The sequence below is a fragment of the Athalia rosae genome, chromosome 1 (genome assembly GCF_917208135.1).
Source record: "Athalia rosae chromosome 1, iyAthRosa1.1, whole genome shotgun sequence".
NCBI lineage: Eukaryota > Metazoa > Arthropoda > Insecta > Hymenoptera > Athaliidae > Athalia > Athalia rosae.
This window is the reverse complement of record NC_064026.1, coordinates 11,457,912-11,485,309: the sequence shown is the minus strand read 5'-3', so window position 1 is coordinate 11,485,309 and position 27,398 is coordinate 11,457,912. Positions and strand designations below refer to the sequence as shown.

The 27,398-nt window shown below is 37.2% G+C and overlaps 4 protein-coding genes and 1 long non-coding RNA gene across 15 annotated transcripts; 3 read left to right on the top strand and 2 right to left on the bottom strand.

Annotated features, from left to right (window-relative positions):
• Positions 1 to 174: 174 nt before the first annotated feature.
• On the top strand, positions 175 to 2,461 carry LOC105687165. 2 transcript variants are annotated; one of them, XM_012402579.3, is made up of 8 exons: positions 175 to 337; positions 506 to 749; positions 842 to 977; positions 1,063 to 1,148; positions 1,212 to 1,427; positions 1,501 to 1,651; positions 1,780 to 1,865; positions 1,944 to 2,107. In XM_012402579.3, the coding sequence occupies exons 1-8, from the start codon at positions 248 to 250 to the stop codon at positions 1,949 to 1,951; spliced, it is 1,017 nt and encodes a 338-aa protein (XP_012258002.2). In that variant the 5' UTR covers positions 175 to 247; the 3' UTR covers positions 1,952 to 2,107. The 2 variants fall into 2 exon arrangements, with proteins under 2 accessions (XP_012258002.2, XP_012258001.2); XM_012402578.3 differs by having other exon boundaries at positions 176 to 337; positions 1,965 to 2,461.
• LOC105687164 (angiotensin-converting enzyme-like) lies at positions 2,376 to 7,512 on the bottom strand. Of its 5 annotated transcripts, XM_048651128.1 has the most exons (16): positions 7,372 to 7,512; positions 6,709 to 7,294; positions 6,550 to 6,599; positions 6,281 to 6,446; positions 5,586 to 5,723; positions 5,359 to 5,517; positions 5,151 to 5,250; positions 4,924 to 5,067; positions 4,561 to 4,864; positions 4,212 to 4,364; positions 3,873 to 3,997; positions 3,552 to 3,727; positions 3,172 to 3,332; positions 2,976 to 3,098; positions 2,711 to 2,895; positions 2,376 to 2,634 (listed from the first exon to the last, which is right to left on the bottom strand). In XM_048651128.1, exons 4-16 carry the CDS (start codon positions 6,377 to 6,379, stop codon positions 2,516 to 2,518), a joined length of 1,986 nt encoding a protein of 661 aa, XP_048507085.1. In that variant the 5' UTR covers positions 6,380 to 6,446; positions 6,550 to 6,599; positions 6,709 to 7,294; positions 7,372 to 7,512; the 3' UTR covers positions 2,376 to 2,515. The 5 variants fall into 5 exon arrangements, with proteins under 5 accessions (XP_048507085.1, XP_048507076.1, XP_012258000.2 ...); XM_048651119.1 differs by having other exon boundaries at positions 6,522 to 7,294; XM_012402577.3 differs by having other exon boundaries at positions 2,376 to 2,613; positions 6,550 to 7,294.
• A 77-nt stretch (positions 7,513 to 7,589) lies between these two features.
• Positions 7,590 to 12,900, top strand: LOC105687162 (dnaJ homolog subfamily C member 10-like). The gene is made up of 12 exons (XM_012402575.3): positions 7,590 to 7,725; positions 8,657 to 8,810; positions 8,894 to 9,110; positions 9,210 to 9,421; positions 9,533 to 9,757; positions 9,869 to 10,075; positions 10,161 to 10,287; positions 10,428 to 10,646; positions 10,757 to 11,032; positions 11,119 to 11,395; positions 11,490 to 11,688; positions 11,798 to 12,900. Coding segments are annotated over exons 1-12 (2,346 nt in total). The 5' UTR covers positions 7,590 to 7,723; the 3' UTR covers positions 12,029 to 12,900.
• Positions 12,901 to 13,294: 394 nt separating this feature from the next.
• LOC105687163 (protein masquerade) lies at positions 13,295 to 27,342 on the bottom strand. Of its 6 annotated transcripts, XM_048651074.1 has the most exons (17): positions 27,205 to 27,342; positions 26,042 to 26,243; positions 25,765 to 25,908; positions 24,145 to 24,450; positions 23,346 to 23,634; positions 22,967 to 23,198; positions 22,178 to 22,370; positions 17,014 to 17,309; positions 16,885 to 16,918; positions 16,397 to 16,812; positions 16,107 to 16,298; positions 15,912 to 16,032; positions 15,598 to 15,786; positions 15,237 to 15,492; positions 14,837 to 15,114; positions 14,606 to 14,760; positions 13,295 to 14,510 (listed from the first exon to the last, which is right to left on the bottom strand). In XM_048651074.1, the coding sequence occupies exons 7-17, from the start codon at positions 22,260 to 22,262 to the stop codon at positions 14,343 to 14,345; spliced, it is 2,190 nt and encodes a 729-aa protein (XP_048507031.1). In that variant the 5' UTR covers positions 22,263 to 22,370; positions 22,967 to 23,198; positions 23,346 to 23,634; positions 24,145 to 24,450; positions 25,765 to 25,908; positions 26,042 to 26,243; positions 27,205 to 27,342; the 3' UTR covers positions 13,295 to 14,342. The 6 variants fall into 6 exon arrangements, with proteins under 6 accessions (XP_048507031.1, XP_048507016.1, XP_048507020.1 ...); XM_048651059.1 differs by having other exon boundaries at positions 23,342 to 23,634; positions 24,145 to 25,908; XM_048651063.1 differs by having other exon boundaries at positions 24,145 to 25,908; positions 27,193 to 27,314.
• LOC125500059 lies at positions 14,368 to 16,330 on the top strand. The gene is made up of 4 exons (XR_007277228.1): positions 14,368 to 14,529; positions 14,593 to 14,804; positions 14,882 to 15,060; positions 15,885 to 16,330. It is a non-coding gene; the product is annotated as an uncharacterized LOC125500059 (long non-coding RNA).
• Positions 27,343 to 27,398: the final 56 nt, after the last annotated feature.

Sequence of the window (27,398 nt, the reverse complement as noted above, 5' to 3'; positions counted from 1 at the left end):
GGTGTTTCAACTGCCAGATTCACTTTGCACATATTCCATTACTGCTAATCTGCTTTAAAAAAGTATAAAGAGAAGTTTGAAGCCTTATCATCAGTCTTTTACAGTTTCATTATCTAGTATGATTAAAGGAAATGATACCAGTTATTGATCTTATCTCCCTTTCTCTATCACAGTTTCTCAATGTATTTCATTGTTCACACAGAAAACTTGTGTAGCCTAATATTTTAGCAGTCAGCTGGATTCAAGCATGGAATACAAAGAGTTGATCATTCTTCTTTTGTTTACATATAAGGTTTCGGCAGACCTAGACATAAGATGCACAACTGCATATTGCACGGTGAGTAGACCCGAGCAATTCTGTGCTATAGATGATATATGTGCAAATTGCAACAGAGTTTAAGCCTGAGTAATAATTTAATGGCTGGTTGGGACAACTTATTTGCAACCAATTTCTAAATTTCGATGGTCAAATTCTAATTTAATTTGAGCTTTTAACTCCTAAAAGGAGTACATTAACAAAACTGGCTGTAGTGAATTATCAACCGGTTGCCAAGCCCTCAATTCCACGAATCATGGGACATTTTTGTTACATCCTGATGTTTGTAATTGCTGTGATTACTGCCTGACAAATCTTATAGAGGGAGAAGGGTGTATTAAAGGCTTACCAGGTCAGATACCTCCCAGAGAAATTTGTGGGCCAGGATTAGCCTGCCGGGAAAATGCAGATGAGGAAGCAACCTGCCAAAAAAGTAATTTTGCTCTTTAAATATGAGACATTTTTTATGTTGGTAAATCTCTATAGACTATTAAACTTGACTAATCTATAACGTTACTCATCCAGTGATAACTGCCTGTACATCAGCTCAAGGTGAATATGATACAAAACTAAATGGAGGGGCAGTGGGAAGTAGCGAAGTACGTCCAAAGTGTGACAACGATGGCCTGTTTGAATCTGCTCATTGTATTCCAGGTTCTATGTTAGTATGTACATATGTGTATATGCTGCTCTAATAAGGCGGCTTATATATTTTAAACGGAAACAACAAATTGTGTATCCCGCAGATGTTATTGTTTGGACCCAACTGGTAACAGAATTTTCGGGGAAATACCCTATTTGAGTCCATGGAACAAACAAGAAATGTCTTGCGGTAATTAAAACGGCATTAATACGCAACTCATAATATTATACAGCTACAATGTTTTCTTTCTAGGATGCTCATTAAATGCTTGGCGAGCTCAAAACACTTTAGACCCGACGCATGAGATACCAGTTGCACGTTGCCTTAGTAATGGCCAATTTGATCCGGTACAATGTTTGACGGCACCCAATACCACCTGTTTGTGTATTGACAAAGTTACTGGAGCACCGATAACAAACATTGAACCGGTCAACGTTACCAAATTGGCTGAAGACACCCTTTCTTGTTGTTTGTATTGAGCAAAGCACCCCAAAATTTCTTAATATTTCTTCTGTAATAGTATGAATTTTTGGTTCCACAGTTGATACAACAATTCACAAAACTGGGACGTTTAACACAAGTTGTGAAGAAGCCTATGATACCTTGATAGCTAGCGGTATCACCGATGAAAAACTTCTACCAGTTTGTCAAATAGATGGAAAATATGCACGCATTCAATATTCGAAATCTAAGTAAGTTCAGAGCTAGAATCTTTTCATTTGTCTTGCAGGGAAAATTAATACAGGTTGTCTTCTGTGACATGTTATTACTTCAATTCAATACTACTTGTTTAATGATTGGAGGAAACAATAAATTGCAGGAAAATTTGTACAGACCCTGACGGACTACAAATAGATAACTATGAAGCTGAAATTAATGGAACAGAAGCTACAATAATGGATTGCAGTAAGTCATTCTTAACTGTAATATTGAATTGACAAGTTTGATATTATTTCTGTAATTGCAAAGTTATTCTATCTGTAGTTGAATAATGTCGTCCTGTAGATTGTGCTAGGACACAATGGATCTTAAGTGAAGCCAAAGTTACGGAGCTACCAAGTTGTTGTGCTTATGGGAACTTTGCAGCATGGCAATGTCGTAGAAATGAATGCTATTGCGTTGATTCAAATGGAGATCAAATCACTCGTGAAGTTGACATCGATCATTTGACAGAACTCAGTTGTTACGTGGACACCAACGGAGATTCGTGTCCAGTCTCATGAGTTACTATTACATAATTTTTTTCCCCGTTTCCAATGTACAAAAAGGGAAAAGGCTTCCGGTATTTGGGAGACACTTATATTTCTGATGATACAGAGCTTCAATTCTGCATATTATATTCTTAGCAAACGTCTGCCAGAGCGCGTTCAGTTATGAACAGTTGCTGTGAAAGATTATAATGCTATGCATCTGTTGATTTCCTTCCTTCATAAGCTTCATCTTATAATAACGGTGAAATGATTCAATATTAAAAGAATTCCTAATAAATATTCTGAAATAAATAATTAGCGTATCTATATACATATACATTGACATCACCATATGTCGATCTTGATTTACATAAAGGAATAAAAAGTATTGAATATCATTGCGAGAATCATCAAAGATGGTTTTAGACAATTACATCCACCTTTGTACCAGTGTGCAAAGAGAGCTGAAACAGAGGATAATATTTCTACAATTATGTGCATTTTTTATTCAAACAGAAAATGAACTACAGTGCTCACTAACAATATGTTTGTTTGACCAACCTGTATCCTCCTGGCTGGTTATCCATCCAATCACCGGTTCCATTTGATTCTGCCGCCTTAGCCATTGTGCTAAAGGCTCAAAATATCTCAGCATGGCCCCAGCATCAAGGCGGTCTGTTCGACCTCGTGTCATTTCTCTTATTGTGTCTTTCCAGTTCCGTGATGAGCCCGCTGATAAGACATCTCTGAGAAATTACATTCATTTTAAAGCACAGGACAATTGGCAAACTTCTTCGGCATTTTTTTGATAACTCATATCACTTACGAAAGCAATCTGCCAGCTTCTCGAGAACGATAAAGATCACAAGTATGTAATGTACCGGTGTGTCCAGCAACCTCGCAAAGAGATTCGAAAAGCTGGAATTGCAATACTATTCCGACGAAATACCTAGAATAGGAAATGCTCAGTAATATGGGAAGATCTCAAACAATCAATATCACAAGTATCGTATATCACTTACTTCACATAAGGAATGTCAGCTGGAACATGGTATTTTGATGCTGGATCAAAATGATTTTCTGATCTGGCTACAGGTGGTACGATCCCCTGATATTGCAATCGTAACTCCCACCATCTTGTCGTCATATCTGCAACTCCGTCGCTGAACACCCTCCATCTCCACTAATAAATATGAATATGCAACGTTTAAAATCTTCTCGAAAAGATAACTAAATTGTTTGTAGTTTAAGTCTGGACATGTGCAACTTTACACCTGTAGTCACAGTGATGTTGTATTGAAATATTCATGCTCTTTTTGTAACGTTAATTGAATAATAACTTATCCAATTATACTTAATGGAAACACTTTCCATTTCTCATTTACATACATATATAATTTACCTGGTCAACGATGTATGCAAATGGTATATAAGTTACTTTTTCCAGAGCCATCATTAACAAAAAATTAATGTTGGTTTCATAGTCATCTGTGGAATTGTTGTACAGCCCAATTCTATGTAAATGCTGTGGGGTAATCACTGAGAGTCCTATTGCGTCACTTACAGCTTCATGGAAACCTAGACATTATTAATTAGTAATGATCACCATCAAAGTCTCTCACAATGAGAATACTTAAATATGTTTAAATTCAGAAACAAATAACTTAAGCTGTTACATTACATATTATTTACAACTGACTTCCTAGGGAGGATATGAAATCACCTGGTAAAGCTTCTTCTCTGAACAGTAACGGTTGATCTCTATATTGAAGGTAATATTGTAGATGGGCCATTTCATGGTGTGTTGAAAATAAGTCTTCCATTGTAATTGCTGTGCACTGTTTTATTCTGAAATTTAGAGAATTGACATTTGTATGTGACTAATTTGACACGGATACAATATATACAGTAATCTGTTTTCTTCATATGTAACAGACTAAGCTGTAAAAAATTACTAATTTAATTGACGCAGCGCTTTTACGAGTTTGGTATTGTGAACGTTATACTGGGTGCATGTTAGATTGTTGAGTGTTTTACTTGAAAAATGATGACGTATATATACCTATAATCGATGCGATTACAAAAATCCCATGCACTTGCTGTGCATTTTACTTCTCTACCAACTGGTTTTTCGAACATAGAAGATCTCCAAAATTCAGGTGGCATTGGTATCATGCCCATAGATGTGAAAAATTCTTCTGCCGTCTGAAACATCCTGAAAATACAATGTGTAATTACACTGATAATTTTTCAATCTGACTTGACCTGTGTCACAGAGACCTTCTTCTTTAAACAAACATTAACAAGTAGAAACACAAAATATGTGGAAGTTTGTCTCATCATTCTTTTATTTTATGGATCTGGAAGAGTTGAGATTCTATCATTATAGAGTGTAGTATATTTGATCCTACCTCAATGGTGTAAAACCTTGTAGCATCATATCCAAAGTAACGTCTAATTTTCTCGCTGCAGGAAACGGTTGCACTATGTCATAAATTCCTTGCCAGTTTTGTGCCCACATATTGCCCAAGATGTGAGCAGGTAGTGGACCATCTTTTCTTATTATATCTCCATATCTATCTATCAGTTTGCGTCTGGTAAAAGTGAACAGATGTTTGTACAGAGGCGTTATAGCCGAAACGACTTCTGCAATGTTTTGCTGAAATGAATCATCTTCATAGTCTTCTCTCATTTGGTCTCCTGCATCAGCGAATCCTACATCATAAAGTGTTGTTTCATTTTTTTTGTTACTTATTGTTTTTGTGGATCATTACCATTTAATCTTGCAGCTTGATTTGCCAGTTGCACGTATCTCATATACTTATTTTTTAGGGGTGGTCCAATAGCTTCATGCCAGGCCCTCCAATAGTAGGATAATTCTTTATAATCTTTTGACTGTGCCATTATTTTGTTAATATCTAGATCCGAAAATGTAACACTGGGTCAAATAAATGACAAATAACAGCCAATGGTTAATGAGCGGAAATATTTTTATGCTTACCTGGGTCTAGAACCAAATCACAATTCTGATCGCTTTCTGTATATGGGCAAAGTCTAGTTCTAGTGTAAAGTTCTTTCATCTCAGCAATCAAATGATAAATCTGAAAGATTTAAGAGCCCGTTATGTTTTGCTACACATTACGATTAGTACTTCAATGATTCAATATTACAGCGTGTAACACAACATGCTCTGAAGATCAATTGGATACCTCATTGAATTTATCATCAGTCAAAGAGTTCCGTCCACGAGTAGCAAGCATTTTGAGTTGCCGTCTTGCCAAGGGATCTGGTATTCGACTCCAAGCAAAACTAACGGCTTTTCTCCAAGATGCTCTATCAAATTTTGCCTTCAGTGTTTGTTCATCTAACTGTTGAAAGAAATACCAATGGTAATTAACTACCCAATATGGGATAGTAGGTGTACCACAATTCTTACCATCTTACGGCGATTGTTATCAGTCACATTGGTGACAAACTGCCATTGCCCAGTGGTAACTCTGTTGCACATTGTGGAAGCCTCACGGTCATACTCTCTCAGAAATTGTAAAGCTTCTCCCAAATTTACATTCAGACCCTATGAAAATAGTGATATCTAATGGAGATATGAATTTGAGACTAATAACTGGTAATTGCTAATAAATTTTACCTTCAAATATCAATGAATATCGGAGAATGATTTAACTCCATGCAAATAGAATTTAAAATAATTATGAAAGAGGTAATCCTTTTAAAAAATAAACATATGTCAAATAATGATTAACACGATTCTGGTAAACATATTCAATAACCCACATTTTGTAACTTCATAAATTGTTCATTCTGAAAATTACAATTGTAAATGGAAATGGGCCCAACCCACTACACAAAACAATGAACAGTTACTGTGACTAAGGATCTACGAAGCATGTCGTAGGATGCTACCTATCAAACTGTATCATCTCTGCTCCACAAGTATACTGTTACCTGTATAAATAATACAAAATAAAAAGATCCTGTCAAGTAAAAATGGAAAGTAGATTTGCAAATTTAGCTCTACAAAATAATTACAAATTCGGAGTGTCATACTTATGTTTGGACTTTAACACAATTATACCAGAATGTGTAGGTATCACTCAATTAACTTTTACTTACCTCTATATATCGTGTATCACTTCTTCCAACAGTACAACCAAAAATCAACAAAAATCCAAGTATTTCAATTGGAGTCTTGAAGCTATTTATTAGTATCATTCTATCGAAGTCCCTTGTCTACTTTGTATAGCTCACTGAGCTTATGCACGTACCTCTCGTACCAATCCTTCAATAATAAATTGAATCAAAACAATGCAGTTATACTATGTCATAGTGTGCTGAGCAAGTAAAATACATATACTTTGATAAATGCTGTGGTATTTACGTACAAGCTTTGGTGTCGCACTTGTGACACCTTGGTTTTGATTGATAGCGCAAACTGAGATCAAAAAACGTGACGATTCATCAGAATGATTTGAGAAAATAATAAGACAGAGTGTTACAAGAGTTGATTCGATTCTCAGTCAAATGCTGACAAAGACTGAAACCTTTTCAATATGTTCTGATGGAACTGGCAATCCCTCTGTGTGGTGTGGTAGCCGAAAGAGGAAGGGATAGGCATCGTCAGAGCGTAAAGCGTGACTGTCCAACACGCTATGGCACACGCCAAAACCTTCCGTATTACGTTCATTATGTATACTGTTATGTGACAAAAGTTTCATCAACATATTACTAGACACACAAAGCAGTCTCGATTCATCCAGACCAGGTTGAACAAAAACTGAACATTACTTATTTATATTGTCATATAAATGGTGCTTTCAATATCCTGTAGATTCCAATCTCACAGGTGATTGAGGCCCTATGAGTTTGAATCTGAATGAGATATTATTAAAATAATAGATCTACTGTTGTTGATCTATGTTAATGATCTAAATCATTGTGCCTGCTAGCTAAGAAAGAATAATGAAACATGAACAATTCAATGTCTTTGCATTAGAGATGACTATAAGATGAATTGAAAATTGTAATGAAAATCGGATTCGTATTCTAATTCATTATTTTCTTTCAAGATTTTGGTAAGAAGTCAGGATTTTTGGCGAACCATGGTCATCTTTGTGCAATCTCTTGTACCTAGAATGGATAATCAGGGATAAGACATTTGGATATTTTATATTCAGAATGAGATGTATTCAATAAATGTTACATACAGTTGTAGTATTCATTGGGGGAAACATTAGATATCAGCAATGCCTGGTTGCATACGACACCGGTCATTTCACATAACTTTGAAGGTGTCAAAGCGTAGTTTGACTTGGTTTCGAACCACTGTTTCGAACATGCACGTGTTGCTAGGAACATGCGCCTGATAGCACTCGATTACGAAATTAGCGGTTTTAAAAAACTAACCCAAACACAAGTGACAACTGTCAATCTGTTGGCGGCAAACAGCGAAGGAACGGTCTGATGTGGGCGACGAAACTCGAAGTGGGAAGTTGATAAGATCGGTATAAAAAAAAGTTAAAACGGATCAACCTAGGTTATTCTAGAGTAATAGGAAAAATGTAAGTGCGTTGCTGAGTCGATTTGTTTCAAACGCCTACCATTCATAATTTCATAATCGTTTGGTTAAAATAACAAATATTCCTTTCAAAAAAATCGCCAAGCAAGTACACACCACAAGTGGAAATTACTTGAGCTTTATGTGACACATCACACCTTTAACCTCTCCTTTCAGTCAGCCACAAAACGCTACTACTTTCTTCCCAAAAAATGGTCAATCAATACTTTTCCTTCTTTTGTCAAAATTCCTATTCAGATTGTCTCGATATTTCTCATAAAACATGTAAATCAAGTTTCAGGCACTGTTTGGGCTGGTATCATGTCTGATTTCTTGGCATGAGACTTTGGATTATTCATTGCATTTGAAAGTATAATTATTATTTTGCAACAAAAAATGACATAAATTTTGCTGAAGTTAGATTACAATCCGTAATGCTTATTGTCTGATTGCTTTAGTTGAGATTACTTCTTACATTACATCAGAATACAACAGGATGGATCAAGGTAGTTCTAGAAGATGTACTACTATTTGTTCCGCTCTGACCGTTTTGCTTTTGAGAAATCAAAATCTGAGACAAAGTCACCTACAAGTAGTCATGGTCTGTTGTGTGTCACGCAAACAAAAATGGGGATAATGTTTCTTAACAATTACCAAAAGCAATTTACCACTTGTAGCCTTGGAATAAACATCATATTATAATAGATCCAATGAATTTTTCAAGTTCTCTAAAATTTCATTGGTGCTGAAGCATATTTTGTTACCAACTAGCAATTTGTGTGCAATGTCCAAAAATATGTGTACATGGGGCTTGTTGAAGAAATTTGTAGCTACTGCCTATCGCATGATAATCTAAGTAAAGCAATTCTTGTTGAAGCAATTACTCACTTCTTAATCGTCTCCATGATTAAACGAAATCATTTTTACAATTCTAGGTACTATAAAATAGTAGTATTGTTGGTGTCAATATCGTTATCCTGGGCTGAAGATTATTATGATTTACTTGGCATTAAGAGAGATGCTAATGACAAGGAAATCCGAAAAGCCTTTAAAAAGCTAGCTGTTACATTGCATCCAGATAAAAATACGGTACATAATGAATGGCTGTTACACCCAAATGAAAACTTTTAATACCTAAACAACTGGTAATATTATTTAAGTTTGACTTATAGAATGATCCCGATGCTCATGACAAGTTTGTGAAACTCACTACTGCATATGAGACGCTTAAAGATGCTGAAACAAGGAAGAAATATGATATTTATGGCGAAGAGGGGGTCAATGGCGGATACAAACCAAAGCAGTACCAATCTTGGAGCTATTATCAGCATCAATTTGGCATTTATGATGACGATCCTGAAGTGGAAACTCTGAATCGGCATGACTATGGTGAGTATAGAATAGCAGTTGACACATGTTAGTTAGTACCAGACGGTTTCACATCTATATATTCATTTAAACTATCATGAAACTATGACTTATTTGCAGATGAAAAGGTTTTGCAATCAGAAAGTATCTGGTTCATAAATTTCTATTCACCAATGTGCAGTCACTGCCATCACTTAGCTCCAGTGTGGAGACAAATAGCTAAAGAATTGGAAGGAGTCGTGCGGATTGGCGCTGTAAATTGTGAAGACGATTGGCATCTCTGCCGCCAAATCAATATTAGGTCGTATCCTACGCTGCTTCATTATGTCAGAGTAAGTAGATTCATTAGTCAATGTGTTCTTTACATTGACCTTAGAGAAAAATTTCTGGACATATGTTTAGAATGGATGTACCTCAACTTTTTTCCTTCTTTTTACTAACAGCATTCAACACACGGTGTAAAGTACACAGGTGATCATACACATGAGGGCATCACCAGTTATGTTCTGAATAGATTAGACGTTAAAGTTTTACCTATTAGTGCATCGGTTGGTAAAAGAATTATCCGAGGTACTGAGAAAAGCGGAAGTGCTACTGTAATATTTGTCTGTGGCGGAGACCGCGATTGCTATACTGCTGAAGATCGTCTCAAAATCGCTGCAATTTTGGTGAGCATTTTTATGAGAATCCATGCTTTTAGGACAAAATTATTAAACGCTCATAACACCATTCATACCTTTTCGTTAATGTCCTTGTCATGATGTCATGTCATCTTTTAGAACAAAATGGTTGATGTACGCGTCATTAAATGCTCAAAAGATGAATGTGACGACGTAGTCGCGCGCAACGTGGGGGTTGTCTTCCAACATAACAACGAGCTTGCAGAACCTGTATTCTTTGAGGATTTTGGCGATATTCAAACCCTTGCAAGAAAGGTTTTGGAACAGTTGCCTGAGCCAGAAGATCTCAGTGCCGATGACTTTCAGGTATTGCATATGAATGACGATTAAAAATCTAGGTATAGTGTTGAAGAATATCCTTCATCTATAAAGAATATCATTCCCGAATCAGGCAATAAGGACGCGTTTGCAATCAGGCGCCGATGTTGGGTGGTTGATATGTTTTTACGTAGGTCAAGCAACGCAGTTAGATGTACAGCTGAAAAGGTTACCGAGTATTATACAAAGTATTAATTTAGGTAAGCAATTATTCGTATAATCATGTATAATGATTCAATCGTTGCAAATTGTCGGCAAAGCCATATGTTACTTGTCATCATCCTACGAAGGATTCGAATTGAATCCTATTATGATTTCCAAATATTGAACTCAATTTCAGGAAAAGTAAACTGTGGCAGATACTCGCAACTATGTAAACAGTTGAACGTGAATCATTATCCTATCTGGGGGGTTCTCAAGCCAGGTGGAGCCTTTGAATTACATCATGGCAAAGATTCCGTGCATCATATTGCCAGTTTTGCAATTGATAGTATCAAGGCTACGAATGTACACATGCTATCAGTCGATGAAATATTATCAATTATGAACAATGAGAAAGGTGATACTCCCATAGTTATCAGAGATGAAGTGAGAATGTTGCAACATGGAGTATATTATTTAATCAACGTGTTCACGACATTCATTTTACTGCATCTGATTTCTTTGCAGATAGCGAAGCATGGCTCGTCGATTGGTATGCACCATGGTGCCCACCCTGCATAAAATTTTTACCTGAACTACGCAAAGCATCATTACATTTTGAGCCATCAGTTATACAATTTGGCACGGTGGATTGCACCATACATTCTAATGTCTGCAGACAGTTCAACATACGTTCGTATCCAACAGCGATGTTAGTGAACAACAGTAATACTAATCTATTCTCAGGAGACAAAGTAGCTGCAAATCTTGTTGAGTTCATCATTGAGATGAGAAATCCCACCGGTAATGGATACAGAAAATGATCAGATGTACAAAATATCAGAATTTTTTTGTTGAAAAATTTAATAAGTAACCCTATTTCGTACCAGTAACAAGACTGACAGCAGATGACTTTGACGTTAAACTTGGTGAGAAAAAGGTTGATGAAATCTGGGTCGTGGATTATTTTGCACCGTGGTGTGGTCCCTGTCAACAATTAGCTCCACAATGGACACTAGTTGCCAAGTCGTTGCAAGTATTGCCATTCGTACATGTGGCTTCGGTCGATTGTCAAGTTGAATCAGCTCTCTGCTCTGAACAAGGCATTCGCAGCTATCCAACGATCAGATTATATCCAGCTGGTAGCAGAGGGTTAAATCGAGTGGCGTATGTAATTTTGATCCCTGTTGCAAGAATTCTAAAACAGAAACTATGTATCAGTTCAAATATTTAATGGGCTATACTGGACTTGTATGCTTAGATTATTTAATGGACAGAGAGATTCCTTGTCGATGCTGAACTGGATCACAGAATTTTTGCCTGTAAAAGTTGAGGATATGAACGTGGCCAGCTTCAAAGATAAAGTTGTTCCTCGGGAGGAATCTTGGCTCGTTGATTTTTATGCTCCTTGGTGTCACCATTGTATCGAATTGCAACCTCATTACAATATCGCGGCACAGGTAATTATCAAAGTGATTTCAATGAAATCTGAAACAATGGTTCTGCACGACGAAATTCTTTCTAAAACTTACGAACAAGAATTATTCTACTCAATCATTGCGTTTTCAGATTTTAAAAGGTAAAGTTCGGTTTGCCAAAGTCAATTGTGAAAAATATAGACCGCTGTGTGTGCAAGCATCGGTACGTGCATATCCGACAGTGATGCTATACTTTCCTGGGCAAAGATATGGTAACAGCTATGAAGGAAGTCAAATAAATACCGCTTCATCCAGCAAGATAGTAAGGGATGTCGAAACACTATTGTCAACAGCCCCGAAATCAAAACGTGATGAATTATGATAGAAATGCATTCGTAAGTATGTCGCAGCCTAGTTGACGAATCTCAAAAGCACCTAAGAATCTCTACTGAAGTCAGTTACCTCTAATGAATTTATTAACATGAATACATTTTAAAAATCATTCACCAGAGATTTAGCTATTTTACGTTTGGTTTTCTAAAAAACTGGAATTTGCTTCATTCATTCAATGTAAATATTCGAGAAGGTCACAAGTGGAGAAGAATGTCTAGATATATTCGTCTCATTCCTCACATTCTACTTTATTCTTCAGTGAAAGATTTCTACCAGAAAATGATGATTTAACATTTTCTATAAAACTTGAACAACACTATTATTAACAAAGTATAAAAATCAGTAATTTTATATTAAAGTTGAATAATTATAAAATTGCCAATAACATATATTTCAGCAAAATATTAAAACTTGATGGATATTACTATCTCGATAAATAACATTTCACTCGGCAGGTAAAGATTCTTTATCTGAATCAAAATTCACAGTATCTATAATATAAATGAAAAATAACGATAAGCACATAGATAAGTAGATGAAATAGCCAAATAACAATCTTTTGTACTTGTATTAGATTATACAATGGAAGTTGAATTCAGTAGCTAATAAATATACAGACAGCTTCTCGTGAAACCTCATCGTCATTACCAGTGGCAGTGGCACTGAAAAGTAAGTTTTTTTTCCAACATTTCATTCAGTGTTAACATTGCATGTTGTACAAATTATACATATACGAAGCATGATGGATCACAAGTCGCTTCTGTACATGACATAATCCCGTTATACCTGAAATGTATTGCTATTGAAGTCGCAGAATTCCATGGTATACTTAATAGGCATAATAAAATCGTAAATACCAAATAGTATCTTCTAAGCTTTACATCCGTCCAATCCTATAATTTAAAATTCTAAAGCACCTAGAGGCAGTTGGATCGGACGACTTTCGTCATATTCGCATTTTATTTCCCTGAATACTATTCGTAAAGATAAATTCTTATACTGCAAGTAATCAAATTCACCAAGATATTTATAATTTAAATACTTATATTTCAGTATATCCATAAATACAGAAATATATACAGAAAATGTTTTATATACCTCAGTGTTAGAATTTCGAATGCCCAGCTGTACGTATGGGTTTTGAATTTATTATATTTTTAAGCCAATCCTCCTGCCGCATTGGAAACTCTTTTGGTTTCCCCACGAGGACATTTGAACAGAAAAATGCAGTATTCTGATGATTATTGAGATGTTGATTTATATTTGCAACTTAATACTAAAGAATCGCGGAATAAATGAAAAAAAAAAAACCTTAATGTATCGATGAAATGAAAAATATTAATAATGAGTGATGCATTAATTTACAAAGCAAGAAAATAATTATATATTTTTTTCATAGCTCGAACAATCTTCTGATGAATTAAAAAAAAATAAAAGAAGAGAAAAAAAAATTGTCTTACAAGAATAATGACTGGTTTATAAACATATGTATATAATTTAACATAGTACATTTGTTATCTTTGTCACCCTCACCTAATTTCAAACTAGAAGACAAAGAAGACATGGTCATGCACAAGTGGTTCGATTTATAAACCAAACATAATTAACATCCGTAATGTCCAAGCTCCTCGTCGTTATTCTTTGAACGCACAGAAAGATTACATGATTCATCATGACATTCGAATGAAGAAGAAATGTTTTCTGAGCACATCCTCAAAGAATATACAGAAAAGGTACATTACGATAACTTTGATTATCAGGTGGCAAACGGATGGAAAAAAAAATTTGATCCGACTGATTTACATTGAGCATATTTTTTTTTAAACGAATAATAAATCAATAAAAAAATATACGACGTTATTAGTCATCATTTGCACCAATTGGGTGATTCACTTGTAGAATTTATAAGTTGTTCATCTAAGTTTTACAGTAAACACATCGAGATAAATTATTATTACAAATGGTTTGTAACTGAGTTGTTAATTTACTTCGACTAAAGACCATTTGGAATGTTGAATAATGAGCATTGAATTCTATTCATTCTAGATTTGTAATCGTCTAAAAATAAGAAGATGCCTCTATAAAAACCACGAAGAAATAATCCTAGAGCTCACTATCGTCGCGATTTGAGAGCAGATTCTGTGATTCTCGTGAAGTTAATGAAAGAACTATTGCTTGAATTAAGCACTTTGATATACCTATGGTGCTCATTGGTTTCCAACTCGGTTTCCAATTACGAAATATCAAAATGAGATAAATGTGCACGCAAATAAATAGTTCGTATTAAATACAGTGAAGAGGACCTAGAGATTATTTACGGAAATAATCTGATTTATCCATCCAATGAAAGCTGAAACCTTCACGTAAACACCAGGTACATCTATACGGCCACATCCGAAACCCCACGATACTAATCCGGCTAGTTCGTAAAAACCGTCATCTTGACAGACCAGTGGGCCTCCGCCATCCCCCTGCAAACATATTGAAGAAGTAAGTGATGATCGCAAATTATCTACATCATTTGTTGATTTCTAACAGTTTTGGTTGTTTCAGTAACGCTACTCACTTGACACGCATCATTGCCTTGTTCACCTCCTGCACAGAAACTACTGGCTGGCAGAATGAATATCTTCTCAGTTACCGCATTCACCTTTCTGATGCATTCAGCGTCGCTGACTATCGGTATTTCTGCTTCTCGTACTCTCAGTGGTATAGGGCCTGCTGCAATCCAATCGATATGAGTATTAGCTTGGAAGGATCACAAGGTGCGTTTACGATTTTTTTTCTTGTAGCTTACCTTCTCCCATGTACCCATAACCAGTAACTGTACATCTTTTTCCAGCAGTGTGACTGACTCCTCTAGCTGGTAAACATACCAAACATACACCTTCCCTCAATTCAGCCTGCCCATGTAGTTTTAGAAGTGCTATGTCATTGTCAAGAGTCTGACTATTATGATTGTGATGGATATATGTGGTCGCAACTCGTAAAGTTTGAGCGCCAGGACTGCCATACTTGCGGGTAAGATCATGATCACCTACCCTCACATATATCGCGTCTCCTGACCGAACAATGCTGAAAATTTTGACGGTTTTTAACTGGTCAAATTCATTTGAAACATCATTTTGATACGTTAGTACAAGGTACATACTTCACTCTTTCATGAAATTGGGATGTATTTATGATTTGGTACTCACTTAGTGACACAATGTGCCGCAGTGAGAACCCACTGAGTTCCAATCAATGCTCCTCCGCAAAGGTATTGATTAAGGGAATTGATGAGAGCCACTTGCCAGCACCATTCGTTAGCATCCGCGTCCTCTCCGCCAACAACTCGACCTTCTCTCACATCACTTCGGGCTTGTATTGGCCCTCGAGACGTTCCTTTGACACCACAGACATATTTACTGTACACAGGTGGTCGTGTGGTTGTTGATATCGTAGTTGTTTCATCTGTAACAAGGGAAAAAGTGATCGATGTACTTCTAAATTAAATTTCAAATTCCGAATTAAAACAGTTCGGACGGTCTGTTACTTGCGGGACTTCAAACTACTTACAACTTGGGCTTGATATCAACTGTGTATATGGTCTCAAAGTAGCATTCGGTGTGAATACTGTGTCATTTCTATTCGAAGCTGCTTGTTGACTCGAATTCCCTCCTTGCAGTTCCCTGATAATTGATTTCGGAGCACAACATTGATGTCCCAATTTCTTGCACTTGAAGAGATCCGTCATTTCAGCGTTTCCTAATGGTGCATTACCACTTTTTGAGTTACTTTTTGAAATGAAAACAGTTTCATCTAAACAGCAGGTTCTCTAACGTACAAAATTTTTGTTTCCCTAGACAAAATCGGAAATATTCTTCACTTACTGAAACATGTGAATGACAAGTATGAAACAATACAGGAGCCTGGACATTCTGGACGTGGATCTGGTGGCAAAGGAGCCATAGTCGTAGTTGGTCTCGGCGGTGTTGGCCGAGGCTTATTACGCTGTAAAGTCGAGAGAAATAGGACATCAGTAAACCCAAATGAGGTCGGTGTAATTTTTATTACGACGTACTGACCTGGGGTGGGTTTCTTGTATTATCGCAACAGATCGAGCCTGATGCGCAAGTAGATGTCTTAGCGACAAGAACGTTTGGACGCTCACAGAAGGCTGCCATGATGTTGAGCAAACAAAATCCTGGACATCGAGGCAGCTTGGATGGTGGAGCTCTAGTGGAAGGACGTGGAGTTGTAGTAGTAGTACTTTCCGGCTATTGAAATGAACCACATCGTTTAACATTTACAAGATTACATTTCTTACGTTATTGAACAACTATCATTCCATAGATCAATCGATGTGGCACTATACCAATTTCTCTGGTGCATCAGTAATGCAGCAGCTACCATCGCTTGGACAATCCGCTTCGCTGTCGATGTTGTCACAGAAAAGAGCGAACAATCCTGTGACACATTCTCCTTTGCACGGTTTTTGTGCCAAAGGCTTTGATCTTTGAGTCGTTGTTGCGATACTTGTACTTGGAGCAGCAGTTGAGCTGAGAGTAGTTGCTGAGAAGGTGGTCATCTGAGTGGTTTTGTCCTGTGAGGTCACAGCTTTTCGTGTTGTATTTCTATCAATGACTATCAATTCTGGAGGAGGAGTGTCACCGTATATGTCTCTAGACACGCAACAACGTAATCCTTCTTTACACAGTCCATCAACTGCTAATACGGCCTCGCAGTACTCAGCGATACGTTCTGCTACACAGATTCCGGAGCAAGTTTTGCCTATGAGGAAGAATTAACATGACTATCTCTTCCCGTTATTAATCTAATGCATCATGAGGAATTTTTAGTTACCGTTCGCTTGCTTATCCTGTCCTTTCTGCTTTACCTAAAAAGGAAATAGAACATAAAAATACAATGTTCCAAAAACCAGCAGCAGATTGGATGTTTCAGCATGAAGTTTTTTTAATTTTTCAAACTCACAGTTGTCGCTTTCACTGTGGTAGTTGTACTCATAGTAGTCGTCGATACTGTTGTAGGTGCGACTGTAACTGTAACAATTTTGTGTTCGGTATTTGTTGTACCATTTTGACTGCCCTCGTTATTCGAACTATCAGCAGGTATGGTGTTGTTTGCTGCTTCAACGCAGCATCGCATACTCGCTGATGGACACTGCACATCTTCGAGTACTTCGTAACAAATCAAAGTTGCGAATGCGTGCATGCATACTCCGGGACAATCTGCACTGTTTTCAGTACTCGTTATTGACTCTAAAAGTCCTGTAAACGAAGAAGTCATCAATCTTTTAATTGTCACATGAAATCGTTTGGTGGTTTTCAGTCGGTAACAGCTTAAATCAGTACCTAGATATCTAAACATAAAAATTGTCTCGTCGACAATCGGCTACTTGATTAGGATTTAAATTGTAGGTGACTACAACTTTTCAGAAAAAATTTATTCGTGGTACTTGTGTCAGTATTAATCTTTCAAAACAAATGAGATTTAATTATCACACATAGTTAAGTCTGAAATGAAAGTGCAATCCCGTCGGACGATGACCTGTTTACCTGAGTATAACTGATTACTATAACTAGGATGTATAACAAGGACGTCCTTGCGGTTCACCGAGCTCAGAAAATGTAGAGAATATTTTCTCGATTAGTTTGATAGTCCTGTTTCCTCTGGATGCCGGATTTGAAAATGAAAATGGGAAAAATAAAAAGTCAACCTTTTTTATAATTACTTCGAATTTGAATCGCGCTGCGACAGAAACTTTTCATTGAGAATTAGAAATTTAATGCGGAAATGGAAACCGCTATAAGATCCGGTTTGAGATAAAAATGCGGTAACCGTGGACTTCATACCGAAAAGTCACTGCGCTCGAGTTGTATCTTATAGCTAAAGTTTTTTTTTCCAGCCAATGTCTATCCGGAATACTTTCGAGATTTTTTTCGTCTTTATCCAAGTTTCAAATTGAAATAGCTCATGCAGTTCGTTTGGTACCTAATCATTATCCCAATTCCACCCATGATATCGAATTACCGATATTTTGTCATTTTTTTTCTAATATTGTGCTAAATAATTATATCTGGTAAGTTTCAACGCCTCCATTAATTGCATGTATTGCATCATAAACATGGTTCCAAGATCTATCAATTCCACGACATAATTAATCCGAGCTCAGCAATATTATATGTAGCTATCTACTTTCTCATACCAGATCATAAACGTATTATGTAGCCATGTACCATCTACCGCGATTATCTACGTACAATAACGTGTTTCATTGATGAAGTGAACTGTTCAGAAATACCGACACCTGAAAGAATAAGATTCTGACCATAAATTCTCCACAGGTTTCAACTTCGTTCAATTCAAACGAATATAAGGAATGAAAAGAGAGATCTATACATATACATGCGGATGATTGTACTTTCGTCAATGCTCTTTGAAAAGTTTTTTTAAATCTGCAAATCAAAAAGTTTCAAAGATGCATTCAAATTTCAAAGCTGTACAGCACAGGAACTCGTGTTCCCGTTAAAAAGAATAATTAAATCAATGAGCAAGTCTCTTAGTGCTCAAGATGTTACACGGACAGTTGTCCCGTAGGTGTAGAACGCTTGACCCGACGATCACACCCTTTTCCCGCCTCAAGAAGAAAAGTAATTCAAATAAAAGAATACGCTCTCGAAAGAAGAGAATGAACCGCTTATTGGAAGAAAGCTGCGCAGCTTCATTGTCGCCTGTTTGAATCGTTGATCCGTCGACGATTCATGACCTCGCCTTAACAGTGCGCTTAATTTGTTGATAGATAAAGAAAAATACTGATTACGAAGTATAAATGCGTAAGTTATACCGGCGCTATAAAAGCGGTATCAGGAAACAAGATTTGAATAAAGATCTTCGATAGTCTTTTTTTTTCCTTAGTAACGGTTATAACCGCGGGAGGATAATTCAGCGGCGCGGTAAAATCAAAACGTTTATTCTTCCCGCGATATCCCTAGCTATGAAAATATTCGCATAGAATTATTTGTGTCCGTATAATAGCTTGTATAATGTATACCTCTACAGGCATACATGCCCATATCCAACACTGAATAATCCTGACGGCGTCACATCGTCAGGCATAACGGCCCAAACAAATATAACGGGAGTTAATAAGCAGCGCACGAAGAAGCACATTCGTGTTTCTTCTCTTTCTTTGGCTTCCTCGAGTTCTCTCTATGCGTATTAAATTAGGTTCTTTAACTTTTCTTATCTCATCTTTTCTTTTCTTTATTTTCAATTATTTAGCTTCGTCTCTCATCTGTGTTATCATAATAACTTTTATATTTTCTAATAGCTCAAATGGCTAATTGCTGAAGTTAATTTATTGAATATTCGCACCAGTCTCCAACCTATCGCCGTATACGCATGATGCACGACTGCAAAGATGTGTGCAGAGCTCGTCAAGAGGCACTTCATTATATTATAAAAGGCGTCTAGATATTGCGTGTGATATTTTACGATGCCGACAAGTTTTGCTTTCTTATTATTTCTCTTTCGGAAATGAAGGCAAAAATGTATCAATAAATCTTTATATATAATATTTCGCGTTAGAATCGTGTAAAATGTGGTTCTAGCGGAGTCGATTATGTGCAAACGGTATTAATTAAAGTTCAAGTTCAACATCAACATCGAGTGGATATACCTATACATACATATTAAGCTATTTTGCGTAACGGCACAACATCCTTTGCAAATTGGATCGTTTCAAACGACGTAGAGTTATTTATTAGTTTTGCGTAATTTGATAGTTTTGTTTTTGATTGATGATTACAGCTTTTCCGAACATAAATTTTGAACATTCTAAAAAAAGACATGGTATACCTAATAATTTTACTAATTTGGGTTCAGTCCCACTAATGAAGACAATTCAAATGAATATATTTAATGACCTACATCGTCAACAGTAAAAATCGTTATTTATTTACTAAATTCTTTTTTTTCTACAGAAACTGCAGCTCAATTTCCACGCGAATCTGTGTAATGATCTTTGAAATTATATTTGTAGTGTACTTCGTACATTCAATTATTATTCACTTTTTACTCTTCTTCGCTTTCATTGATCGGTATGTTAGGTACTGCTGCGGTCGTTCGTCTTCGCTGAAATTTTGAATAATTTAGTTTGATTGAATTAAATGGACTTTTTTTAGCCTATTATATGTTGTAAACGATATCATTGACCCCGACCCACACTTGCGGTGTATTTATATTCTGTCGACGAAACGACCTTATCGAAAAAAAGAGAAAAATGAAAAAATTTTAATCAAAAAAAAAAAAGATGGTTACAGCAAAAACTCAACCGACTCTGGCGATGGTATTTGATTTGAATTTCATTTCGATTCTGGTTTGAAATTTACCGTAATTTCTTGGTATCTACTTATACTATATAAACGAATGGTATGGCATGAGATCGATTTTTTTTTTTTCTTTTTGTTAATTCAAATCCTATTCGTAAAACGACTACTGTTACCCGTCAATTGTAGGCCAGACGGTTTAGAATGCTTACGGATGAAGTGAAGAACTGCAGCGGCAGTTCATGCACCGTAGGTTCGTGCCATTATGTTATATTGCATACTACATGGGAATGAGGACAACCCAGCTATTACATCGTGAATGAATTCCGTTTTCGAAAAATTCTTTCATGATTTCGAACTTATAAATACGCTGGACTGCCAAAGTAAAGTAAAAGGAGATAACAAGTTTTCGAAATCGGATAAGATTTTTATCATCGTCGAATTGATTAATTAATATGATAAATGTGAAGTAACAAATCAAAGAAAAAGAGACTGTTTCTGCAAAACGGTTTGATTGAAATTTAGAAAAAAAAAAGTAAGTAAATATAAATGTGATTCGAATTCTGGAAGTATAAGGTAACGCTGTTAATTATCACGTGCATTTCTTCGTAGTAAGTTTCATTTACGCTATTATTTTATTAGGTTACTGTTACAGCTTTGCGCGTGCCGAGGTCGAGGAAGCGAAACAACCAGTGACTTCCTTTGCTTTTTGTGACCACTAGCCTGTCCTGATTGCGGAAAGTAGTTAAAAGAAAACGCGTCAATTTCCGACACCGTGATATACACCATTGGAACGAGCTGCAGCTGCAGAGGCACATGGGAAATAAAAATTTCGAAATTGTGTTCCAACGGTTGACGGAAAACTTGAATTTAGTCCACTTCTCGAGTACAAGATTTAGCCGACTCAAAATTCACGAAGATCAAGCGTATATCGTTCGATTATTAATAGGATTATGGTAGGATTCACAGTTACAATTTCGGATTTTGTTAAATCTCCGTCATCCAAAAAAGTAGCGACTACCAAATAGACTATCACACAGGAACGGTTTACGATCTGTGCAATGTCGACAGAGTCAAAAAACGGACGAAGTACGTGTCAAGAGTAGAAAAAAGAGGGGTGTCTTAGAAATTTTGATCGGCGTCGTTTGTGCACAATGGTCGTATAAATGAATCGATCGGAAAATTCTCCGTAAACCCGGCGATGCGGTGAGAAGATGTGCATGTACCCAGTTGAAAGGAAACTGGACTCTGACTCGGTTGACCTTTTTCATTAATTTATTTTTTTCTTTTGATTATTTTTTTACCGGAAAGAAAACTGCCTGTTAGGGAGTCGTCGTCCTGAGCCTCGGAGGTCGCGAGAAGGGCGAAGGAGAGGTAAACGAGAAGCAGAAGGCCTCCGCCAAATGTACCCCGCGGTATAAGGTGCATCTCTGGTGGTAGCGTTTGGATCACCAATGGTATACAGAGGTGGTGACGACGGGCGAGACAACAAGAACTCGACAGACACTTGACACTGGCAATGCGTTTCACTTTATCGCACGTGGTTATATCCCTGCAGCGGTTCGGTTCACTCGGTCAACCGGTGGTGGTTACTGATGATGGATTTTGCTCTAACCGAACGGTACGGGGCCTCATCGCCTAACTGACCGCCTCGGAACGCTATACTACCGAGTACTGGGCCAGGTTCTTGAGGGGACCCGTGTTTCTCTACACTGCACGACGACCACCACGTCTCCGGTATAATACGCTACAAACTTGTACCTGTATTACAGTATGCTATGCATTCCCTGGTTCCCACCCAACTTCACCTTGTCGGTTACTGTCCCCCCGTACCACGTTATAGGTATACCATAGATCGTCCTTTGCCTCCTCGTAGTTCCTCACTCCTATCATTTCATGTGTAAGTATACACTAGTAGAAGAGAACCAGAAGAGGAGGAATGTAACAGGAAGAAGATCGAAGAGGAAGTAGTGAACGGGCTGCACCACTGGGAGAATCTTTCTGCGGAAATAAAAAAAAAAAAAAAACGAATATTGTCATTACAACGAGAAAGTTTTCGCCAGCAGGGGTGAGTAACGGTCATTAAAAAATCTAATAATTGACTCAACTCAAAGATTTTATGAATCAAGAGGAATTTTTCAGATTCGTGAGCCTCGAGTAATGCTGATCGACCCGACCAAGTTCTGACTCGTACAAATATTGAAAAGAAAATCCACGAGATCCCCGAAGCCTATACAAAAGTGGACACTTTTGAAAATACTATAATAAATTAAGTTCTGTTTTCGATTTCGATTATTCTGTGTAAAAAAAAAAAAACTTGATAATTTGCCTTTAACTTTTTCCCGTATTGGAGTAATCATCGAAATTGATATTCTAGTCTAAACACTCACAGGGCAATGGGAATTTCGAATAACAAGAATTGAATCGCAATGTGAAGGTCAGAATTTGGTATAATTGACACGGAATGCCCCGTATACATAGATTTGTGCACACCTGCATTTAGTTGTAAATTGGTACATGAACTTCTATACGTGTAATTTGTGTTTGTGTGATTTCCTCGGTTTGTGTGGGTAGATATACTGTACGAATAGCGGTACCTTTTGCCGTACGAGTCGTCGCAGGCTATCTGTCAATAGGCGTTGATGACCCGTCCGAGCTTCAACTGCTCCGATCGGATGGTCGTGCGAAACAATCGTCATTTTTTCAATTCGAGAAGTTGAAACGGCAAAAAATTTCACCCGTATTACATTCGCATATTTCCAGTTAAAATCTTTCAGCCTCATCCTATTTCCGTACGAATGGATGTTCGGAAAAATTGAGTTATGAAATCTGAAAATTCCAATCACCACTATTCATTAGAGTTCGTTTCAGCGCTTATTTTTATTTCCTCGTATAATCTACGGCATTTTTTTTAACGTGGAAGCTCGAGGTAGCAGCTTCGAAGGTTAATAAAGGTCGCGGACGTATACTACCTACTCCGGTAACCAGTCGGGAAACCAGTCAGCCAACCAGGTCCCGGGGACGGTGGCTGCATATTATGCTTAGAAGCTAACGATCACGATCAAAAAGTCCGCTAGTGGAAGCAGCCGGGCTGGTCTCTAGTTTCAATCAGATGATCATAATTTCTGACGAGCATCAGGTGCACGCTTTTCCATTATGAGATGCTGCGTAATAGGCACGATGATGGTTTCAGAATTCGTCAAAATGTAGTTATAATGGCGTGTGCAGAGCACGCCCGCACACGTCTAGCCACGCCTTGTGATCCCTGGAAAATAAGATAATTAGAAAAGAAATGAAACGAATCCCAAGTAATTCATTAATTTCATTGCGATGTGTTTGCTCAATACTTATAATTAGCTCGGTATCTCACGCAGATAAAACGAGCTACGGTGATCGGTCGCGACAGCGCACGCGTTACGCATAATGCAAAAATGATTGCATGTTCGTTATTATGTGTCATTCTATTAAAATAAATTCTCTCGGGCATAAGTATATTACTTTTATCATTAACGAAATTAAAATGCCATCGACCGCGGCCAGATATCGCAGTTTCTTTATCAATTCAATATTTCGATTAACAAATCATTTGCAGACCTTGCAGCTGCAGCTTTCAACTCAGAATCACCACAGAATTCGACCAAATCGATCCAAATATCATTTGATCCGGATGCACCCAGTCAGATCTGATAATTCTTAAAAGTCTAATTGAATGTACCGATCTTGAAAAGTGCGTTTTCCGCGTAGTCGTAGCTTAATTATTCTGGTTTTCTCTTACATGAATCTTTTTGTCATCGTCTAATTTCCATTCCTTGAACGTAGGATGTTGTGATCCTCCTGCAGGATGAGATGTGTGTCCTTCGACTCGGTTTGCTTGACACACTTTTGGGCAAAGTCAATATCTGCAGGGTCGAACCGATGGTTGTGGCGCCAGCCTGACGCCGCTTAATGTTTTACTACGAAGGGGTGCGTTTCATTTTGACAAATCGTAGTATTTTTTACCGCATTAACGATCCGCCCTTGGATTTTCCGGAACTACGATGCGTATACATCTTCCAGATCCCCTTTGTTTGCTCACGCTGCCCTAAAATAGGAGCAGAATGTTGAGTTTCTCATGCTATGTAGTTTGGGAAATCTGGAGACGGTGACCTTAAAATAAATAAAAATAAACAAATTAGATGCGGGCACAAAAATAAAAATTAATATACTTGCGTTATCGACCAAATTCTCTGAACGCACATCATATTGGGTCTTTCTAATATTACCGTGACGCAAGTTTACGATAAAATATATAGGAAAATTCATGCGGCTACGGTATAATATCCTAGCTCACACAGCGAATCTATTTTTATCTCGTCTGTAAATTCCTACACTTCATACTCGGCGCGGTATCACTTTTTCGTTTTTTCTACGAGTACCTAGTTTTCGAGCTGAAATTTTTTCCGGATCCAGTGTCATTCAGAGAGAGAGAAAGAGAAACTAGCTCATGTATAATAATTGAATTACCAGCAGACGGTCGTAAAAGGCATTTTATCAGCTGCACACATGCAGTCAATACGTAACACAACTGGATATAAACAAAGTAAAATTTTGTTAACATTTACATCGTCTCCAGCCTGAAATAATCATCTCGATTTATGCAATTAACTGACTTTGAATAGACCTCGAGTATATAATTACAGCATATATTACACAGCTGATTCAGATACAGTATCTATTCAGATACGGGTTGATAAGAGACAACAAATTTCTCTACTACATTAACAAAAGTGTTAAACATCATAAATCGCGTGTTCGGCACAGCGTAACTCGCGGAGGAGGAACCATAAATGAATCAACGTTGATGATTCATCCGTTGTTCCGGTGAATTGCGAGACGAATCATGAGTCTCATAACGGTACGGGTATACGACCTCGTCAGCGCAAGTAAAACTCTCCTGGCTCTCAAAGTACAACGAGAATTTTGCAAGCATTTTATAACGTCACTATCCTGTTCGATCACCCCGCATCATCTCCGGTGTCTGCGAACCAAAAATTAACGAGTAGTAAACACGCGGAACCTATTCAAAAATAGGTCAACGAAATTCGATATCATATACTTTCGTTAACCGCTAATTGACGGTGACAACAAGAAAAAAAAAACTATAACCATGTTAGTAATTCCAATCTACTGAAACTTTCGCCAAATACTGTGAAAAAAACGAAATGAACCCAATTCGCGCATTATTGTTGTACTTTTTTCCATGCAAAGTATATTTAATATTGTAAAGTATTTAATCCGTAACGGCCGGTGTACGATGATGAGATACGAATTAGACCCGACAGACCTACATTATAGGATAACAGAAAAGTAGACCGTGGAGCCGAGTTAATGTTTATGTATAATAAGGTAGGTGTACGTATGTTGATGTTTTGATGCCATCTTTAAAGGTCTCCCCATGTATTGGAAGGTCGGAGATCAAGAAATAAGTGTATAAGGTATAACGGTTACGAGTAATGTAGGTACATGTTTCACGTGACCTCAGTACCGTTTTAATCATCGTCTGAAAAATGAAGAAAATAATTCAACGTCCACATCAATCAACTTCAATATCGGTACCTTACAGGATGCCCACAATCTTGGATCAATAATATCCTTTAAACATAGCAGCCCTCATGATATACTTATATACATACCTATACACACGTCGGTCCAGTATCGTTTTGTCGGAACTATATATTGGCTGATACCATAAATTATTGAATAACTTTCGACCGCCAAACCATATAGCAATCAAAGATTCACCATCGTTTATTCAAAAATTATTTTCGATCTGGTGCAGCTTTACACTGGCGCATCATGTGCTTTTCGGGTGTACGTACACCACCTCAAGTGGTCCTGAAAACAACCATGCAAATTCTCTTCAATAGTTCTGAAATAACTACGGAGGATTGATCTAATTAAAAATGAGTCTATCGAGACCAATGATTTAAATACGTCACGGTTATGATTGATGCGTGCATCACTACCGCAATCATAGAGCTTATAACAAATAAGCTCCATGGCCGCGATGCATTCGTGAATGCGGAAGTAAACCAATTGCTCGTCTTCTGCAGCTATTGACTAACATTTCACGTACGTATGGGCTCCGATGTAGCAATACGTTGCATTGTCGAATAAAAAGTTGGTCTGAGTAATCGTCGATACTTTTCTTTACGGAACAAAATTTTATTCGTCGAATCTTTCTAAAATTTTATTTTTATTCGACCAACGATTCCTTGATTCTTGTTTACTTTAGGAAAAAACAGTTCGTTCATATCTATTCTCCGTGAATCAATATCCATGCATAATGTGCACACTAGGGTGGTCCTTATTTGGGTCATTTTTCAATCTTGTTGCTCCCTAAAGCTCAAATATCTGCAAATAAATGAAAAGAAATGCTCGCGAAAGTTGGAGCTCGTAGCGCCATTCTAAGTAGTCCCCAACGCCTTCGAATTTTCCCATTTGAATAGCAGGCGGTTTTTGAGACTTGACGGTCATGTTTTTGTTTCCATTACTGTGCTGCTCCAAAAAGTCTGAAAATTGCCCAATCTCTTATCTATATCAGCAGATAATCAACGAAAATTTTTCGATTTTTTTATCATCGACTACTTAGAATTGAGCAAAGAGCTCCAGCTTTCGCGAGCATTTTTTTTATTCATTCGCAGATATTTGAGCTATAGGGAGCAACAAAATTATGAAATGACCCAAGTAGGGACTACCCTAGTGCACACGTATATTATCGAAGAATCTATGAATATGATTCGAGATGATTCAAACGATGTAAAAGAAATAACTAATGAATTACGTTTTCCTGTACCCATTATTATTATTCATGATTATTGTTATTCCATGCTCTTTTTCTTGATCACCCAGGTGAATCGCCTTGGATCTCAGGGACGATGACGTGAGCCGTCGATTGTATTCTTCTTGCTTCCCTAGTATTCGCCGTCACTGCCGAGGAACGATCACCGCAATCGACGCCGACGCCGCGCTACAGTCGTCGTCGTTCTC

Coding starts and splice junctions, on each gene's coding strand:
- LOC105687165 (XM_012402578.3), top strand. CDS start 248: ATGGAATACAAAGAGTTGATCATTCTTCTTTTGTTTACATATAAGGTT. Junction 1,428..1,500: donor TGAAGACACCCTTTCTTGTT/GTTTGTATTGAG, acceptor TTGGTTCCACAG/TTGATACAACAATTCACAAA. Junction 1,652..1,779: donor ATTCAATATTCGAAATCTAA/GTAAGTTCAGAG, acceptor AATAAATTGCAG/GAAAATTTGTACAGACCCTG.
- LOC105687164 (XM_048651119.1), bottom strand. CDS start 6,379: ATGATACTAATAAATAGCTTCAAGACTCCAATTGAAATACTTGGATTT. Junction 4,865..4,923: donor TCAAGCTGCAAGATTAAATG/GTAATGATCCAC, acceptor TTTATGATGTAG/GATTCGCTGATGCAGGAGAC. Junction 2,635..2,710: donor AACCAGCCAGGAGGATACAG/GTTGGTCAAACA, acceptor ACATAATTGTAG/AAATATTATCCTCTGTTTCA.
- LOC105687162 (XM_012402575.3), top strand. Junction 10,647..10,756: donor AATTATGAACAATGAGAAAG/GTGATACTCCCA, acceptor ATTTCTTTGCAG/ATAGCGAAGCATGGCTCGTC. Junction 11,396..11,489: donor AGAGGGTTAAATCGAGTGGC/GTATGTAATTTT, acceptor TTGTATGCTTAG/ATTATTTAATGGACAGAGAG.
- LOC105687163 (XM_012402576.3), bottom strand. CDS start 21,797: ATGCACCTTATACCGCGGGGTACATTTGGCGGAGGCCTTCTGCTTCTC. Junction 16,919..17,013: donor CCACAGTGAAAGCGACAACT/GTGAGTTTGAAA, acceptor TTTCCTTTTTAG/GTAAAGCAGAAAGGACAGGA. Junction 15,493..15,597: donor GTTGATATCAAGCCCAAGTT/GTAAGTAGTTTG, acceptor CCCTTGTTACAG/ATGAAACAACTACGATATCA.